General features: G+C 39.7%; 1 protein-coding gene across 1 annotated transcript; it reads right to left on the reverse strand.

The window, feature by feature from the left end:
• Positions 1-11,585: 11,585 nt before the first annotated feature.
• Positions 11,586-18,667, reverse strand: tent5ba (terminal nucleotidyltransferase 5ba). The gene is made up of 2 exons (XM_008432309.3): positions 17,895-18,667; positions 11,586-13,186 (listed from the first exon to the last, which is right to left on the reverse strand). Exons 1-2 carry the CDS (start codon positions 18,042-18,044, stop codon positions 12,158-12,160), a joined length of 1,179 nt encoding a protein of 392 aa, XP_008430531.1. The 5' UTR covers positions 18,045-18,667; the 3' UTR covers positions 11,586-12,157.
• Between the last annotated feature and the right edge of the window lie 1,917 nt (positions 18,668-20,584).

Here is a 20,584-nt window from a genome sequence, read left to right on the forward strand (position 1 = left end):
TTGGCTGTACAAACATCTGTGCTCGTTTCAAGCCTGCGGAATATTTATGGCCACCACACGAGACTTCAGCAGCCCAGAGGAAGAGGAACCTTGTCCAAAAGCTCCATCAAACAAAAATAAGTAAACAAAGGAGTCCTCCTGAGCTGGAGCTGACATGTTGAAGCGTGGGTGTCATCTCTGCTCAGAGGTCTCCAGTGTGTGTGTGTGTGTGCGTGTGTGTGCGTGTGTGTGTGTGTTGAAGACAGGGAATGTATGGAGTGTATTCTGGGGGAGGTGGGAAAGGCTGATGAGTGTATTTGTGTCGGTCTTGGTTCACTGACAGCGCACAAGCCCCACTCTGTTTTTGTAGGTTCAGGAAGTCACAGGGTCTCAGAGCAGAGGAGGCATCTCCGGCCTGGAGAGGATGCTTTGAGACTCCTTCTCAAGCTTCCTGCAAACAGACCACGAGATGATGTAATCTTTTAAACACACGCGCTGTTCCAGCACCGAAGCAACGCTGTCGCCTTGACATACCGTAACCTGAAGAAGATGGGCTAATGCAGGGCTTCTGAAGGTCGGTCTCGACCAAGCGGAAGGATGAAAACAAAAAGATTACAAAGATGAAGAAAAGTATTTTGATCCAATCAAATCATTAATGTTGCAGTTTCCACTGAGCCATGGAAACCAGGTTACTGTGTTACATCACTTTGGCAAAGTACCAAAGGTCCAAGTTGGCTGCCACTGTAAACGTTAGCAGTGTTTTATCACTGTTCTGCATCTCTGACGACATTAAACACTGGGACAGTCGTCTCCCAGCTGAGGTTACAGAGCTGGCTGACAGTTTTAAGGCCCTTTTAAGCTTTATGCTAACACTAAAATAAATTCATGTTGATTTGTTCTTCATCAAGTTGCACTAAATCCATCACCGTGACAAGTCATCATATGCCTGTTAGGAATGGGGTTGTTTTGGGGGGGTTTTCAGCATGGGAGTCCATGATTAAACTCAACTGCTGATGCTTGTTTTGTACTATTTGGTCTTTGTGTCATAGTGACACGGAGCAAACTGCCCATCTGCATATTCCATTATGAAAGTAATGAAATCCCAATCCTTTTTTCTTTTGCAAAGCTTTTAAAACTCCCAACCACAAGCATTATGTTGTTGATCTAACAAATCAAAATGCTTATTCCTCTGGGCAGTGATGTTCACAGTGAGATTGTGAGAGACAGTATTGGGAGCTGGACCTCCATTTCTGTGTCTGTCATGTAGCCTGCTTAGCACGCTTTTCTTAAACCTCTCACAGTATTAGCTAATGCGCTAATACCATGGCTATGGTAGGAGCGTGGCACATGTCACTGTCGGATGGTGGGACATTAAGGAGTTGTCCCGTTAGGCCGCCAATTTCCAAAACCACACAAGAAAAAAACTTTAAAAGCGCACACAGGATCAGTGTGACATCTTTGGACTGCGCATTGATTCTGTGTTGGGGGAGCTCTGTCCCCAGCCATCACGTAACACATCCATCACACACGTAACTGCAGCTGCAATAAAATATGCTACAAGCCAAATTATCAACAAGGGAAATTAAAAGGGAGTGAAAAATTATCTTGATTGGAACATGCTAAGCAAATTCAGCTTGAAATTAATGTAATGAAACTTTTTCATAGATGTACTGAGATTGTTTTAGATCACATTTAACATTTCCACACCATCTTGAGAAACTCTGCTGGGATCAGGGCAAATCTGTTGTTGTGCTCGTTGTCTGCTTCAGGTTGTTATCCGTCGGGTTCTTGGCTAAACAACGGTTTTCATGATAAATACTAAGTTTGTTTGGGCAGCCAGATTAACGAAGTCTGCTATTGCTTCTCATTTTGGATCTGTAACTCTGTCAGCTTCAATTTCCTGACTTTGTTTTGCACACCCCGGACACTAAGACGCAATGGGGCAGAAATGTGAAACACTGCGATGCAAAGGCCTAAACAGAAAAGCTTTTCATTCACTGCTGTAAACAGCGATGAACATTCCTTCAATCAAGCCAGAACTTTGGGGGGAAATTCAGCAAAATCGGGAAAACAATAATGGTCGGTTTAAACTGACTCACCATATCCACTTCGCAGACTGAAGCGTTGTTTCATTACGGTGAGGTGTCTAAATACGAATATTTCAGAATCTGGAAATCTGAAAGTTGCTGTTAAATGTGGGGATCGCTAAATGAGATTCTTCCAAATCCGTTTGTTCTGTTTTATGTTTCGTTGTCTTGAAAATATGGAATTTGAAGCACACAACATACCAGCCTAAGACAACACTCCTCCATAGCTCGAAATGTCTATCGACTGAAATATCTCAGAAGAATGTAATAAAGAAAGATAAATAGGAACTCTGATATTTTCACATGGAAAAAGTGTTTTGTTTTATTTTCTCCCTCTCTTTCTTGGGGTTCCCCTGGAGGCGCCACAGCTTCTGACAAACTTTAGACCTCTTGGTAGACAGACAAAATTATTTCATGAGAAATTGAGCTGCTCAGCTTTATTTCTCACTGTGGGAGCTGATGGATTATTCGGGAATTAACATAATCAACAAAACAGCAGGAAACACTCAGATCTAATTTTCTCATAACTTTCTGAAGTGTGATTTACAACTTGGAAATGCTCTCACGTAATTAACTCAAAAATCTTTTGTTTCACTCCTTTACATTGTTTAATCAGGGAATCTTAAATGTATGCCAAGTATTTTCCAAAAGTTAGAATTTAATTTTATACTTCTATTGCACAATAGTGTTAAAAACATTAACAATTAAACCCAATTAAAATATGTTGAGACACTAGTTTTAGTCAACCAACTCTTATAACCATCTTATTTGTGTTTACAGCTCAACTCAGAGGAAAAATATGAATGAAAAGCTTGTTTGATGGTCCCATAATGTTTGTGACGGCTCCTTTATGACTGGCATTGAAACATTATAAGGATTACCATGTTTTGGAGGAAAACACTCATGTCTCTGAAGTGAAAACTGGCAAAACAAAGCAGTAGATTTATATGTTTTGACAAGACCCCATTTTCTTTTTTTATTAAACTGCATAAAGACAAGTTGGTTTTGATTTCGGGAAAATTCCCTCCTCCAAAGTACTCCAATAACTCTGGCGTAACATCAAGATATAAAGGCTTTGCTCAGATTAATATCAGCACCAAACCATGCTGTTATTATAACCAGATCATGTTCAGAGAACTGGTAGCCAGTATTCCCAGTCCCCTGCAGCTGGAGAATGATTGTGGGAGCTGGACAGCCAAGCAGCCAGAGAATAATACAGAGATGTGGAAAAGCCAATAATATTTCTGAGCCCTGACTAAACAAACCTCCATCAGATTGGACCAGGATCCTCCTGAATGAGTCACCAGACTCCTGAAACCCCCACGGAGATCTCTAACACTCCCCTAGTGTTGGTGAAGAGCACGGCCCAAACCCTTTTCTCAACATTACGCTTCCTGTCCTGTTCCAGGAACGTATAGGAAGGACTGGACACGAGTGAAAGAAGTCTTATTGATGAGCTACATGGGGGTGAGAAGGTAAGCCCGGGATCACTTAAACCAGCTTCTGGAAAAGTTTTTCAGTTTTCCTTGAAGAATTTGCTAAATATGATCCTCTACATTGAATTGTGTTGTGGTCCCTTTTGGCAAAGCGAGTATAAAATTTACAGTACAATTTCCCATTTTCAATTGACATTTTGATAAATAAAGTCTCCATCAAAACTCTTAAACAAGCTCCGAGTTTATATGAGCCCATAATTCCTGACAAGAGCTCTCTGAAGTAGCTTCACATCAGCTAATGCTTCCTGTTAATCTTAAACTGAGACGGTTGCACTGTTTCCCACAAGCCAGGATCAAAAGTCTGAGTCATGTTGCTTAGAAAGTTTCCTATAGCTCTGTAAAAAAGAATAAGAGACCATTTAAAATGATCAGTTTCTCTTATTTTACTTTGTATGGGACCTATACAAAGTAAACACAAACCTAACACAACTATACAAACCTAACACAACTAATATAATTACATTACTAAATCAGAATACCGCAAAGTCTTTATTATTTATTACTAATTTTTCATTATCTTAAGAAAGTAGAGCTAATTAAATGACCTAAACAAAACCTTAAAGTGGTTCCAGTTTCTCTCGACCTGTTGAAACTGTGGCAAATTTTAAATACCTTGGGTCGTTCCTGGACTGTCAGCTCAACTTTGCTGAAAACACTGACTATATTTTGAAGAACCGTTCTCAGAGACTCTACCTTTTAAGAAGACTTAGTGATCATGGGGTGCCCCAACTAGACTCTAGTTGGGGCACCCCTATGTCTTGAATTTGGGGGAAAAAATCCTATTTTATTTATCACTACAGAAGAGTTCATTGAATGTGCATATGAAACTGGTGGGTTCGGTACCTCAAAAAAGGTTAAGAACCACTGGTATAGGTATATGTTTGAGTAAAATGAACATTGTTATTTTATTCTACGAACTACTGACAACATGTCTCTGAAATTCCAAGCAAAAATTTTGCATTTATTTGCAAAAAATTGAGGAATAGTCAAAATAATAAAATGAATGCAGCGCTTTCAGACCTCAAATAATGCAAAGAAAAGAAGCTCATGTTCGTTCAACAGCACTAATGTTTTAACTCAAGAAGAGTTCAGAAATCAGTATTTGGTGGAACAACCATGAGGTTTTCAATGGGGTTCAGTGCAGTGGGCTCTTCATTTCTTCCAGAGCTGTACTTTGAGAAGTTGGAATCATCTAAGCAATGCAGTACTTTCTGGTATAGTAATGGCAAAATACTCGAGTCAACAACATTTGGTCAAAAACACAGATGTTCATGGACATCAAAGCTAATTATTGCCACATTTTTTTCTTGACTTCCTCACTGCCTGGTGGCAAGAATGTGGTTCCTTCTCCAACTGTTGTTTCCAATTTTAAGCATTTCAGTTATTGCTCATTCGATAGATATGGACAAATTCAGGCGAGCAGCTGTTCCCAGATGACTGAAATTGTTGTCTTTCACATTACAAAGAGTGGCTAAGAGAAATCAGGATCTAGGTTACGTCATGTTTATACTTCAAGAAACAAGAAGTCATGGATTAATGAGACATTCGTGGACGGTTTGACTAACCTTGAATAATCAAAGTATGATTTAAAAAAAGGGGGTTAGTTATGTTTATTTTAAAGTAACTAAGATTGCAAATAATACATATCTTTTCAAACTTCCCCACCCGTCAGTGTGAGTTCATGTATGATGTTAAAACAACAGGCGACTTTGTTAGATCTGGATGTTGTTAGGATGTTTCAAAGCCAGTCACTTTGGCCAAATTAAACACATGCTGATTTTGCATTAAAATGTTTGTAATTGTCCTTGATTAAGTTTATAGAAAGTAAATAAGGGCTTGCAGAAAATCCCTGTGTATCTGGTAGTAATTATCAGCATGTGTCAGACCGTAAATTTCTAAAGCAACATTTTTGATGCTGTGCTGGAATCGCAATACCAACCGAGTCTAACAAAAGAAAGCACTGGCGGGTTTGTTTTCTAGCCCCCCAAATTCTGCAGATTATTTTTTGGGGGGTTATTTTCAGGGAAGATTTACTGGCACCGACACAGAAATGATGATAAATGCAGTTGACAGTCCGGCCTCAGACATCACAGCATTCGGATGGGAACAGAGTTAGGTTGGGGCGAGCTGCAGCCCCCCTTGGTGGGTAAACTCTGCACACTGCCCCCATTCAGTTGGCCCGGCTCGCAGGATAAAGTTAGGATTGTTTGTCAGTGGGTTGCAATGCCAAGAATCCTCAGCGCTGTGTGCAAGTGTCTCTCACACTTCTGCCTCCCCGGCAGCAGTTTCCATCTGCCGTGACACCCAGTGCCCCCTGATCTTTAAAGTCAGTCAAGTTTCAGATTCTGTGCAAACTTTTTTGGTTGCTAACACTTAATACTCCTTCTTACCCCTCCCCGTTCCAAGCAGAGAGAGAGAGAGAGGCCGGTCTATTCTCTGCCCCACCGTCTTTTTCGGGATGCTCCATCTGCATGCCATGACATCACTTCCTTTCCATGAACAGCCAGGAATGTCTGATGATTCACACCTGTTGTCAGTCTGAATACAACACCTGTAGATCTCCATGTGTGGTTAAATGAGTGCAAAGCACAGTGAAATGCATCCTGGCTTTGTCTAAAGGCTGTGCAAAAAGTGAAAAGAAATGGAAAATATAAAATATTATTAGTAGTAAAGAAGCAAAACTAATTACTAAATATTCAAAGTACCAGGTAAAAATCGCCTGATTCCTTCTTTTCAATCTTTTATATCATAATTAAATGTTTAAAATCATTCAGATAAATCAAATAAAGATTATTAGAACAGATATGAAATGCGGTTTTCGAATTATATCTTCATGTGTTGGATGGGGTGGGAGAGGACCCGCTGAAACCAACTTGATCCCCTAAAACCAACCACAGGTTGTCCCGTCTTTGGAGGCAGTGAGATCAGAGTCCTTATCTGCCTGCCGTAGAAATGAAACATTTAGCTGCATTTACCTTCTTCTCTTTGATTATATATTTTTTGAACATGATCTGGATCAGTTTTTATTGTAAAGTGAATTGAGATTACATTCATTGCGAATTCGTTCTAATCAAATAAACTGAATTTAATTTAAAGCAGTTGAACAACGGCGCTGGTGCAGTCCGTAAGTGACCACATGATTCTAGGTGTACAGAGAACAGCAGCGGACCGAGCACACGTCCTTGTGGAGCTCCGGTGTTGACGGTGACGCTGTTGGAGGTACAGTCCCAATCCAATACTTTTATGTTACGTAAGAATATTATTTAAGTTTGTACATGTTTTTGGCTCGATTAAGGGTCATTACTCATTTTTCCGGAATTCTTTAATTACCCCAAGAAGGCCGCTGTGCTCCAACTCTTCAGAAGCTTTTTCTCATGTTTGAATTTGTGATGAACTCGTAGACATTCCTCAGGGCTTCACCCCAGCAACACACACACACACTCACAGAAAACACATTTGGGTACAGCCTCGCTGTCAGCCTGCTCCAATCACCCTCAGTCTTTAGTGCAGACATGTGTTTCCGCTCTGCACCCTCAGGATGATGTCACATCCACAGAGTCATGTGCTCCCAGAGTCCTGCTTAATTTAAAACATCATCGCATCCTGACTCAGGCGAGCATGATCAGGATCACAGGGAGGGTTCAAAGTTTGACTTGAACCAGCTTAACCAGCCACATATATTGGATGAGTGGAACTTTTTACTCTTTTGGGTGATTTGATATTTTTCCTGGTCAGAGAGAAATGTTAAATGCAAACCAGGGCAGATTCTGTTGTGGCTAAAATCTAAAGTGTCTCTATTACTGTTCGGATTTCACACAACCGCAGAAAACTTCACATTCATGCGAGTCTAAATTAAACATCTCAGGCTTCTCAGACTGCTATTGCTGGCTGTAATTTCCATTTCTGTCATCTGGATGAGGCAGTTTTTTTTCAGAAACCACAGCGAGCCATCATTAAACACTGCTGCTCCCAAGACTGGAGGTGTATCGTCTCTCCTGGTTGTACAAAAAAAGAAAATAAAAGCTGCTGGATTCGTTTGGATTTCTTTCCATCGTTATGTCACCAGAAAAAAAAAAACACATCTTATTGGATTTTAATTGGTTATGACAGAGTAGCCAAGCCACAAGAGACGCAGGTGTCTGGGAAATGGTTACATAAAACATCTTTAACTAATTATTTAAGCGGATTTGCATAAATCACACCCTAAAATAAAAAAATTTTTAAAAACACAGAGAAACAGATGGCTTATTGTTGTATTCACAGGTCTGCAGAGGTTACATTTGCTTTCCTTCCAAGTTATTTACAGTCTTACTAAATTCTTTCATATCCATAAAATTGAATGTGACAAATCTAAATGCCCTGTGCTGGTTTAACAGTTTCTGGTGTTTATAGAAAGGCTCAAAAGAGCTTTTTACAATAAATATAAGACGTCTGAGTCACAGGGAGGACAGTTGTACAAATACGTGTTTTAGCCTTGTTACTCTGTGGCTGACAGCAACCAGCATTTCAGTGATTCAAGTATTTATGCACAACATTTTTTAGGAAAATGCAGAACAAAGACAAAAATTAAAGGACGAAGTCTCACTTTGTTCTGAAGAGTAATAGAAGTCTTTTTTTTTTTAAAGTCCTTTTCAGCTGAAGGTTTGCATCATTAACACTGTTTGGTCTGATGAGTAAAGACGAGTTGAAAGCCTTGAAATAAATTCTGCTTTTATTGCATCGATTAACTTCAACAATACATCTTTTATGTGGGTACATTTATCAAGCTGGCAACTAAATGTGTACATTTTTATTGATATTGAAGCAGTTTTTAATCATTTCAAATAATATTTGTTGCTGCTGTTTGCACAGTTTTTCTTCACTTGTAAATTTTCTGTCGTTTTTCTAATGCAGAAATTTACGTCAGTATTTTTTTTTACATTTTGCACATTTCTTGAATTGAATTGGAGTATGTCACTTTTAAGAATTGCACAGTATTTTCGGTATCACTTTATCTCAAAGGGTGTTCATAAGACAAAAATGACGCTGTCATAAATATGACATAACACCCAATAAGATCGTGGAGATGTCTTCTGTCATAAAACATAATTAGGTAAATAATGACCATTTTAATGCAAAGTTGCTTGAAAAGTTGCATTAAAAGTCAAAAGTGCCAACTTTCCATTAAAGTGTCAATATTCACCAGTCATAAAGATTCATAAAGACTCCTTCGTGTTCTTAATGGGTGTTATGTCATGTTTGATAGTGTCATGTCAGTCTTATGCACACCCCGTCAAATAAAGTGTTACATATTTTCTTATGGTTTAAATTTGCCATTACTGTACATTTATCATTTCAGTTTTGTTGCTGTACTTTTATTTTTGTGACATGTCTGTCACTTTGCTGCTGGTACGCCGGGATCTCCCAACTGAGAGACAATACAGGTTATTGTCTAATATGAGGATAATCTTATCGTCATTTGATCAAAGCTGAAGGGTCAGCGGTATCTAGTAAACCTTCAGAAACCAACATCTGGTTGGCATGTGAACAGCATCTAATCACTGTTTGGACCGTCTGAGTCCAAGAACTCATTCTTTGTTGTTGTTGATTAGTGGTGTGAATTATTTCCCATCTCATTGTTCATGGTGGCAAGACGCATTTAGATCTTCACTGAGTTTTGTTTTGCTTTAAATTGCTGCCTTAATTGTACATATGAGTGGCTTATATGTACTTAAGAGAATTATGTTCTCCTGTCTTTCTTAACTAAAAGAGTGGCTAAATAAAATAAGCATCTGCGTTATGTCATACTTATTTATACCCAATGGATCATCAGCTCCATTTATTTTACAGGAATTTTGCAGATATTAAGACATTTAGTTCCAGAGACACAACTAATGATTACAAAGTGTGGTGTGTTTTTTTTCCCTTGAAAGAATAAATCTACTCAAACTCAGGGTTTATTTTCCTGCATTTTCATATTCAGGATTTTTACATATCTTTATCAGGTGTGTCACATTGGGATTCAGTTGCTTTAGACTTGAATATGAGAAGATCTTTTGTTTTTTTCTCAAGCATTAAAGTGCATATTAAAACATCATTAGCAACAGTTTTGCCTCACAATTCACTTACATTCTTAAAAAGGATGATTTAATGACTGCCAGCTAGCAGTCCAAAGGTGGTGGCTGTACATTATTAAAAGGCTTATGCACACACCTGTGAACAGGGGATTTTCAGCTCTTTTCCCAACTTAATCTGACCTTGCGTGCAACAGAGTATTACAAAAGTAAAAGAATTTCACAGTCGTACATTCGAAGGCTTACTGTACTTTACTTTGGCTCTGGGACGGCTCCTCTAGGGCACCGATGCTGTGACCAGGACCAATACCCTGCATTTAACAGATTTAGTCTGGGATCTGGCTATGCGTATATATAGCCTTCAGTAACACCACATTTTCAATTCTGCCTTTCAACATCAGTATGGTGGATTCAGCATGATCAAAGTCTGAATGTGTGTGTGAGAGGAGGGGATGTCACATATGGAAAAACATGCTGTTCTTTGCTCTCAGATTTCAGAGTAGATGTAATTATTGGTCAAAATATGAGCAGCGCAGCCGTGCAACGATCTAAATCCTGCCGACGAGATGTGTCACTCCCAGTTTGTCTGTCTTAAAAAAAAAACTTGTTCTTATTTTGACTAAGACAAAATGACAGGGATATAGGTAGTCTCGGTCAAGCAAACAGGGCCGGGTTACCAGTGGTAACATGGATTGAGAACAAGCCAGCCTTTGTTAAAAAGGTTTGCTATCACAGAGGAGAGAGAAGCCATTGTGCTTTAGAAAAGCCTCCTTATAGTTCATGTCCTCAGATTGTAATGGATCCTCAGCTCCAGTTTAACAAACGCAACTCACTCCGCATATCGGTCGATGGTTTTCAATGGGCCGGGTTAGTGGAAATTAACCAGCTTGTTGCCACTACGACAAACAGGAACCCATTCATCGGGACGGTACGGAACAAACAAATAAAGATGGAGTTATACAAGTCTCTGGTTTAGAGTCGAGACTTCTCACATTTAATGAAGAGAAGGTATTTGTTAAGGTCAAATGACAAGTAGGCATGGATCAGTATGAGATTCCCACAGCATGAAAAAATACTGTGGGAATACTATGGTTACCTGATAACTAAGAAATAACTCAATTAAAAATATAGAAATGCGAGAATAAAACTAAAAAAGAGCCAAATATATAGTTAAAATATATTGTTTCTCCTATGAGGTTTATTTAGAGTAAAATGAGGATGTCAAGATGGTATTAGACAGCTAAATTGGAGGCAAGTATGTTGCTCTTTAAGATAGTTTACCTTCAAAACTGAACTTTCTTGGCAATTCAGATTAGCCAGACCAGGAGGCTAAAGCTAACAGTAAATGAAAAAGAAGGGTAAGAAAAAGCAGGCCTCTTCCATCCTAAAACAACTCTATTCTCAAAACATCATAGTGGCTAATGCAATGGCTATTTCATGGACAATTAAACCACAATTACCTTTGGACAGGGTGGTTGCTTATGCAGAAGTTGATGGCTATTTGCACAAGAAAGTGGGTGTTTGAGGCAGTGTGCTACCAATTATCTTCCTGACTGAAACATGGGCTGAGAGGGGAACAAGTGAAAAAATAGCTGTCTAGCAGAAATTCAATGCAAAGTGAAAATAGAAAATAAAAAACAATGCAATGACATAAAGTCCTAAATCAGGACTCTTTAGCCTTTGGCTCTGAATTTGTGGCTCTTCATAACTTTTGTCCAAAGTGATCTTGAGCTAAATCTTGTATTTAAATAAGGTTAAAAGAAGTGATTTTAATGGTTTCTCTGACATGTCCACAAAGGGACTTTAAACGACGGAATCACTACGATGCCTTAATATATATAAGGTGACTTCATTGAGAGTGTTGAAGTAGCTCAGACGACAAACTGTAAACTAATAACGACCATAAACCCACCGACTGAAACATCAATCATTATAGGACAAACATAAAATGACCACAATGCAAAAAAAAATCTGGGTTTTCCATTTTTTTTTTATTCTCAAAAAAATGAATGCTTATGTTTCTGAAAAGAGACAGAATCTAGAAAACACTGAATTCACAGTTGTCACTTTACAAATGTTTTCAAACATTTTGTGGTTCTTTTTAGGCACTATTAATTAAAGCATCACTTAATTCAGAACACAAAAAAATAAAATAAAAAATACATCTTTGGTCCAGTAAGTAATTGCTTTTTTTCTTTCCTTTTTTTTTTCAAAAATGTAAGAAAATAACACCAGCGTCAATGTTTCATTCCATCGAAACACGTATTTCTGAAACATATAAAGACTTGTTTTCTTTTTAAATTTAAATATGATATTAAAGCTACATCTCAGAAATGACCAGCAATCTTACAGATGTTTTTTTGCATCTGGAAAAAACAAGAAAAAAAAAAAAAAAAAACGTGAGGAGAAATTATTTGTCAGCTCAATCAGACATCCAGCAGTACAGGATTGTTTGAATCAAGTCACATTTGGCAAACCAAGATTTTGTTTCCCTGTTCCTTTGACGCGGCAATGATGGAGACACGTGGGGGGGGCTCAGGGCTCAGCTGCAGGGCAGCCACGTCTGATACGAATTACTACACTGCGTGATCTGCGGCGCTTGCACGTGTGCGATGTAATAATTGCTAAAGTTGATGTCTTGCACGTAAGGTGCCGGCTGGTAGTAACACGTGACGTTTGTCACGGTCGGGATGGCGTTCTGTTCGGCGAGGACCTTCAGCGCCAGCATGGAGATGAGGCTGAGCGTCTGACGCCGCTCGTGGCTCATTAGACACACAGTACTCTCGTTCACAACGTGGTGCAGCGTCATCAGGCACTCGTAGCGTTTGTGCTCCATGCCGGCGAAGTGGTTCTGCAGGTAGGCCTCCAGCTTCCTCTGCTGCTCACCTATGTCGGAAAAGTCAATGAAAAAGCGGGAGCACATGTAGCGTTGCATCTGCTTCATGTCTGCTTCGGAGGAGGGCGTGAAGCCCCTCACCAGCAGGTGGCAGTACTTCAGCAAGCCACCGCCCCTGATTTCCTCGGGGCTCCGCGTCGCTATGGTCCTCCGGCACAGATGGTCCATAGCTTCCTGGAAGTCGCCGTACACGCTCTCCCCGATCACAGTGGGGTGAAAGCTCTCTGACATGGGGGTCTCCGAGCACCGGTCAAACAGGAGCAGCGAGTCCAGACAAATCTGGAAGGAGTCCACGCTGAATTCAAACTGCCGCCTCAAAGAGTCCACAAACTTAAGCTCCACGTTCTTGCCCGTGTTGTTGGACAGCGAGATGAGGCTCCAGCGGTCCGTGTCGTTGCAGACTTTTACCAGTTTTTGCACATAAGCCTCCTTGAGGGTCAGCGCCGTGATGCGCTCCTTAGAGACCCCGGCCGGCAAGAAGTCCAACAGGCAGTCCAGGACGACGTCTTTCACCAGGCGGAAGGCCTGGTCATCCTTTAGCGACACCCCGAAGATCAGGTCCAGGTCCTTGTAGCCAAGGCCGTTTTCCTGATGGAGCACGTGGCTGGCCGCTGAGCCGTTCAACCTCACGTCCTTCACACACACTCCTCTCTCCTCGAGCCTCGCTCTCACCACCTGGACAAAAACAACACACGATGAGTGACCTTTACCAAATATGTCATTCATTTAAAAATAAAAATAAAAAATCACTTAAAGAAAACCATAAAACAAACCATTTAGGCCAAGAAGAAATTGTAAACAGATTTTCATTTGTTGTGTATAGTACAAGGATAGAACCAGTTTTACTGTGTTAATTCATTTTAAGTTCTCCACAAATTATTGTGTCCCTTATTGTGATGACAAAGTCAAAGTTAGTCATCGTCATTGTCAGTAGTGTGCATAAAAAAACGAAACGAAAAACAGGTTTTTAAGAAGGAATTTTAATGTTAATTGTATTTCCTACAAATATAAAGAGATGTGCTTTGTTTAAGCTGCAAGACAGGGAAAGAGAGAGAGAGCAAGACTGTCATCAGACAACAGGAAGGCTAAACGGAGTACAGCAAAGTTGCGCTGTTTCATTCTGTTTCACTTTTAACCTCCAACTTAAGGAAGATGAAAACGTTGGCAACTTTTTTCTTAAGGGAAGAAACTGAATTCTCTGTAAATACACCCGAAGACGTCGGCTTTTGTAGTGGTCGCTACACTAATCCTTGATATAATGCTGAACTCTGTAACTGTTTTTTCTGTCTTTTTATTATGAGGAAAACCATTTCACAGATGTATTTGACTTAATATCAAGAATAAATTAAAAAGAGCTAAACAAAAAACAAACATAAATAAATAAACAATGTTCTTATCTTCTTTTTGAAGAGAAACCAGAATCAGCTAAAATTGTTTTTTGGCTGGCTGAAGATTCAGAAGAATTGGTAATCCAAAATTGTCCACAAAATTCTGATTAGTGTGTCTCTAATAGAGCAGAAATTAAACTAGGACTGTGCAGTTAACATAGTAATTGTATTCAGTCACATTTAGAAACATAAATGTAGCATTCATTAATTTCTTCAAGAAAAACTAGTCATTTCAGTTATTTAAGTTCAGAATCATTAATTCAACATTATCTTTATTATCAGAGGAGAAGTAATTATTAACACAAGACTGTTACGCAAACCTCAAAACAGTTTTTCAGTTTATTGAAATGTAAACCACAACTCTACCGAGATAAAGTGCATTCCAGCAGCTGGCTTATGATGTAAAAGATAGAAAGGACAATAAAGTCAATACATCTTATCAAAATTATATAACGGCATAATACAGAAGGCTCTCTACTGATGACGTCACAACCCCTGTGCTGGTCAACAATGGTCAACAATTTATGAGACTTCAGTATCGGATATGGTCATATTTCTGGAGAATCATCAATCAGTTGGCCACAGATATTAACCAGAAAACTGTATCTTGACTGGCTTAGTTTGGCCTAATGCTGAAAAAGCTGCTTTTTTACCCTCTCATGTTAATTAAATCCATCAAAACAAACAATTTACACTATTTATGCTCTATGGATTCATTAGAGATTGATTCGTAACTACAAATTATCTCCAAAATTCTTAATCTGTTGCATTCAAAAAATGTTTTTTGAATCTTTTGGGAATCGGCAGATCCAAAGAAAACCAGAAATCGTCATCAGCTTGATCGGTGAATCTCTATTGGCCAAAACCTGAAATTCCACTACAGTTATTTAGCAAGCATCTCAAAAGACTTGTTTAAGTAACCTCCACAGCAACCCAGAGGAAATCAATAGATTGTGAAGGCAAGATCAATACCCCATGCTCACAAAAGTCCACCTCATTACCCTCAACCTCAGTCTGAATCAAACTGAAGTGCTGCAAAAAAAACGAAAAACAAAACAAAAAAAACAAACGCAGGGATGGAAAGTCTCCAGGGCTACATCCACCTGGGTCAGACTGCCTTATCAAAGTCACACAGATAAGATTTATAATCCTAACCTGCCACCAAAAGGGAGCACAGGGACACGCTCTGGTCATCCTGCAATTTGCAACCGAGAGTCAACAGACTTCGCTGCTTTGAAAACAGCAATAAGGATGCGTTCAGGTTATGTGCTTAAACTGCAATAATCTAGTTTAGGTTTCAAATTAAAAGGCATCGGCTTCCGTTCTGCATCTGTAGGAGGGATCAGAGGTTTATCTCGACGCTTGTACTAACACTCCGTGCATCACTGACTGGACATGTCAGACTGTGGCTCTGCTGGGTAAACAACTGCTGCAAAACCATGAAGAAATAAACACCTGCAGCACAAATTAGCTACTGCATGCTCACACGCAATCCTCAATCCTCCACGGTACCGGCCTGTCAGATTAGTGTGCGTTAACGCTCTCTCCCATGGTGATCAGATAACATGACGGCTCTATTTATACACACTGGGTCAGCCTAGAGACAAACACATTTTAAAGAAGGGGCAACCCCCCTGGTGCAGGATAATGAGCAGGACAAAACTTGCGACAGCAGCAATTTGCCAGCGAGATGCTTACAGTAATTCAGCCATAAAGCAGAATGAACTGGGTCCAAACTCCAGTCAGAAGCAATGAAAAAGTGTTTTCTTTTTCTCCTTTTCAGCGCTTCAAGCTCTAATCATGTCCAAGCGATCCTGCACTTAGCAACTCACCTCTCAGAGATGCTTGGATGCAGATATGTGATTACCCCCCGTCCCCCCCTCCCTAAAAAGAAGTTCAACTAGAGGTATTAACCTCATGGCTAAAATTTAGAATACTCCAGGTTAGGATTATAAAGGGCTCAAGCTCTCTAGCTCAAAAAAAAAAAAAAAAAAAAGTGTGAAACTGAAGTGGATTTGTGTTGCAAAACCCGAGACATCCAGTGAATGGAATCAGTCAGTTTTTCCTTTGGTCGATTCTAACAAGGGAGAGCCAAGTCATATAATTGAAAAAAAAAATCTATTTTTTTCTTCTATTTTTTTCTTGCTTATCACGTGTTCAAAAAGTAAGAAATACTATATTTTTTGTCAGTAAACACACTGATCAATTGCTCTGTTTGTAGTAAAAAAGAAAATCAGATCAAGATGAAGAACTTTTGTTTTGATATTTAGGATCAATCCTGTAATTACATCATTTTCTGTTGGATTCAAATACAAATCAAATATTTTGTTATGCTAATTAGTCCTCATAGGATAAAAGAGATGAACACTAATAATAATATTTAATCTCCAATCCCAACCTAACATGATATGGATTATTTATGCTGTTTGAACTCATTTTCCACTCTTTTGCTCAATCGGGTGATGGCATGAGTGCAGATGCTCTCATTATACCAATTTTTATATAAGAATGCAGAAATGCACATGTATTTTTGTGAGGCTCTTGGCCTGTGGCATCTTGAGTGCATTGGTTTTCGACGCCCAGGTTAATGATCAGCTTAATGACATATTGCAGAGATAATTCAGCCATTTCAGATATGTTGGAAAAGGGATGCATCTAAAACGTGGAAGACAAAGGCTCTTGTTTTACACAGCAGAGGTGAACATCTGAGCTTAGTAGGGATTGGGATTGGTCAATTCTGTCTTTGATCAATAATCAACAGGTGAAATACTGAAAAACAAAACTCGTTTCGACTTGAATATATGCCTGCTAATGATCAGAAACACGTGCTGTGAAGCATAAATGACTGAAAATTTGCCGAACAAAATAAACTTGGAAAAAGAAAAGAAAAACAAGTCAGAGACTGTATTTAGATAAAAAAGTCTAAAATAGGGAGTAAATGCATGTTTATGATGATGAAGCTGATATAATAGCAGTGCCACTGCAGTGGGACAAAGGTCCATGCATCCATTCATGTCGTTCCCTGTTATGTCAGAGGAACTGGAGCAGCACCTCATCATGACTGATAAAACACACACCGAAACCAGTCATCAGCATTCAGCCTCCGTTTAAATTAATCTATGCAGCAGATGGTAGATTCGAGAAAGAAAGAAGAAGAAAAATAAATAAATAAATTATACAGGGATTCCACAAATCCAGAGCAAACACAGGAGTCCCCACACTTGGAAATCAAACCCCCCATTTAAGCCTCCCCGCGTTCTTCAATGGACCATTCATCTTTCCACAACCACAGGCACGGACCTCTGGGTTTCACAAAGTTCTTGGGCTCATCTTGAATATATCAGAGTGCAAAATGAGATGGAAAAATGAAGGGGGGGGGGGAGGTGGGGGGTGTCCTGTAACAGCCACCCGTTCATTTTGAAATTCTAACTCTGCAGTTTCTTTTCCAGCTAAACGCAAACCTAAGTATCAGGGGAGGCGAAACGGGATCTGACCACACTGTTCTAGATCATATAGGCCACGCAGCAAATGACATCTACAGAGAGAATATGTAAATACTGGCTCCATACATTTAATACATTTTTGGAGGATTTTACTCGTTCTCATGGAATAAATCTAATTAATCTCTATTAAATTAAATGTACTTAAATTGAGGATGATCTTGAGAGGAAAAAGAGTAAAAAAAAAAAAAGAGAGAGAGAAAATTAAGTTCTGGGTGTGTCTAAGAGTGATAAAAAGACCACCAGGGGTCGTTGAGGACTTTCAAAGGGAATAACTAAGTTACCATCAATTATTCATTTAAATTTGAAGCTCCGGCAAAATATATTCAGTTTGCAGGCTTAATAATAGATTATATATTATATGTGGGGGGGCGGGGGGTTCAGTGGACTAAATTAGTTGTTTGTAAACTTAACTAAACAGATCTTCGCACTGCCTCTGCTCGAAATTTAAATAAAATGTAAAAAGAGAGAGTTGGGAGTGTCGGATTACCATACCTGGACGATCTGTCGGGGTTGCACGGACAGAGTGGGGAAGTTTCCTCGGCCGTGGATGGGGACAGCCTCCCCAAGGATCGAGTCCAAACGCTGCACCTGATCCCACGACAACACACAGAACCTCCGAGTCTGATCCAAAGCTCCAGACATTTCAGTCCCAACTCTTTTTTTTCCCCCCCGACTTAAATGAAAAACAAACAAAACAAACAAACAAACAAACAAAAAAAAGGATGGAAAATAAAAAATAAAAAATATAATAATTAACAACCAGAGAATCTTCTTCCAAAATCACCAAGATCACCGCGTATTCCTCTCGGGGTCAGCGGCCGGAGCAGGTCTGGTTCAAAAACTGGAGGCGGTGGGGAGAAAGAAAGTTTTAGGATTGACCGAGATCAGCAGCTTCCTCCTGCCCTGTGTGCCGCTGAAATCCGGTCAGTGTGCAAAGCGCGGATTCATAAGGAAGGTCCTGGAGGCTTAGAGAGCCTCCTTATTAGCATGGGCCGCAGTGATTGGCTGCTGCGTTTGGTCATTGATTATGGACGTCCTGCATGCAGGGAACACCCTCCATCTGACGCTCGGTGACAGCTTTCTGCTCCTCCTCCTCCTCTGCTCTGCAGCAGCTGCATGCTGGCACAGTTTTCCCCTCCGATCATCAGGGATCCGGAGGAGCATTACCTCAGGCCCAGACTACAGCTGAGCCCGAGTCTGACTGAGTCTGATAAAAACAGTAAGAACTGGGATAAGACTGCAGCTGCTCGGAGCAGAGGCGGCCCAAAGTTATTTGAGGCCCTGAGCAAGTTTTAAAGGGGGGAGTTTAAAGGGGGTTTTCACACGCTCCATGATGAAACATTTTTGCATTCTGTGATTTGAAAATAACTTGCTATACAGCTAATTAGTGACTCAAATTCATTTATTTAATTTATATACTGAGTGAAGCGTGAACGGTTGATAATTTACTTGCTGTAGACAAGGTTTGTGTTGTTTCTCCTTCTTTTTGCATCTCAAATATAATGAAAGAAAGTATTTTAAAGTTTGTTTAAATTATTGCCGGAATGCGAAGCCTAATGAGCAACAGCTTACAAAACCCTGGAGAAAAAAAAAAAACCAAAAACAATGTCGCTTAGTAAAAAATGTGTTTAAAAAAATAAAGATGATTTTATTTTAAGATGAATTCAAATGGGATAGCCCCAGATGTTTGGGCTGTCAAGCAATAGGACTTTTTATGTTGGATGATATGGAAATTCATCACAATAAAATCTGTGAATTTTTATTTTTTACTTCTCTACTCATGAACAGTTATGCATGAAACGCTCTTGAAACTCATATACAAGCAGCTGACATTATTAATTTGGCCTTAAGCTGTGCCTCTGTCAACAGAACGTTCAACTTTGAAGTTATTTGCGAGTGTGATGTACGACCGCTGCTGTCGTGGGAGAATTGACGTCAGGACGGGACCTTCTGCAGCCACAAATCTAATGATGCCTCATGCCGACCCTGCGGAAAATACAAACTCTACTTCTGCTTATGATAACGGCTGGCCAGAAGCCACGTATTAAAGAGATAATTTGGGATTTTTTTTGGAAATGACGTGCTGTTAAAAAAAAGCAATAAAAAAAAATCTAATAAAATAAAAAAAGAAATAGAAGCAGTTCGTATATTTTCAAATCCAGATCAAGGAAACAGTGAGTCAGAGAAGGCCAAAAGCAAACATCTACTGTCTTGAAAGTGCTTGAACCTTGGAAAAGTCGAGTAGTTCATGGAGACGCTGTAATATTTTGCATAGGACGGTCATTCACAGAGAAGCCGAAAGTGATTAACAAAAGAACTGGAGGATTTGAGTTTCCCACGCAAATATTTATCAGCTTTTGTTTGAATAACTGCTTAATGAAAATGTGACAATGGTTCAAAGGTTAATAAAACACTGTTAAGGTTTTGAGATTGGTCTTGCCTAACTTTGGTACAGTTAACTCTTAGCTAAATAGTCTGAATGGATCTGTACTTTACTCCACACTGAAAGGATCCACCAGCAGTTTTTACATTAAGATGTGTCCTGAACTCAGATTTGTGTCCAACTAGAAGGAGATGGAGGAGACCAGAACCCAGTGGAGGAGCTGCGCATCCCGTCTGGCCAGAGAACATGTTTGGATCCCCAGAATGAGCTGAAGAGCGCTGCTGGCGAGAGGTTGGTTTGAGTTTCCCTCCTTTCACCCACTTATTAAAAGAGAAAAGTAATGGATGTTTCTTATTGTTTCAATGCTCTTTATCTGTCATGAGGCTCAGCTTAGATCTCCTATGGGGAGATTTGCATGTCTTAACAGGTACAGTAGAAACCTGTGACCTTTTAGACTTTGATGTGTCCATTCATCAAAACAAACTCCCCGCACAAAACGCCTGCTAATTTTATTTGCTCGGTGTTGCTCAGATAACCTTTTCTTTGCCCTCCCGGTTTTCTCCGCTGTGCCTCTTTTTCTGTGCGGCAGGATGCATTTTATTTGTTTTGGTGCCTTTTACAAAAACATTCCTGGAGTGAAAACAGAACGTTTGTGAGCTTTTCTCCCAGGAACTGTAAGTGCGGCACCGGTTTGAGGCGGGCTGTCTGCACGTTTCTTGAGTGTCCAGAGTCTCTGGTCTTCTGTGACTGGCCTGCGGTCGGACCTGCCTTTGTCTTTACGCCTCATCTCGTCTTAAAT

This window comes from Poecilia reticulata, chromosome 16 (genome assembly GCF_904066995.2).
Source record: "Poecilia reticulata chromosome 16, P_reticulata-male-v2, whole genome shotgun sequence".
NCBI classification, from domain to species: Eukaryota; Metazoa; Chordata; class Actinopteri; order Cyprinodontiformes; family Poeciliidae; genus Poecilia; species Poecilia reticulata.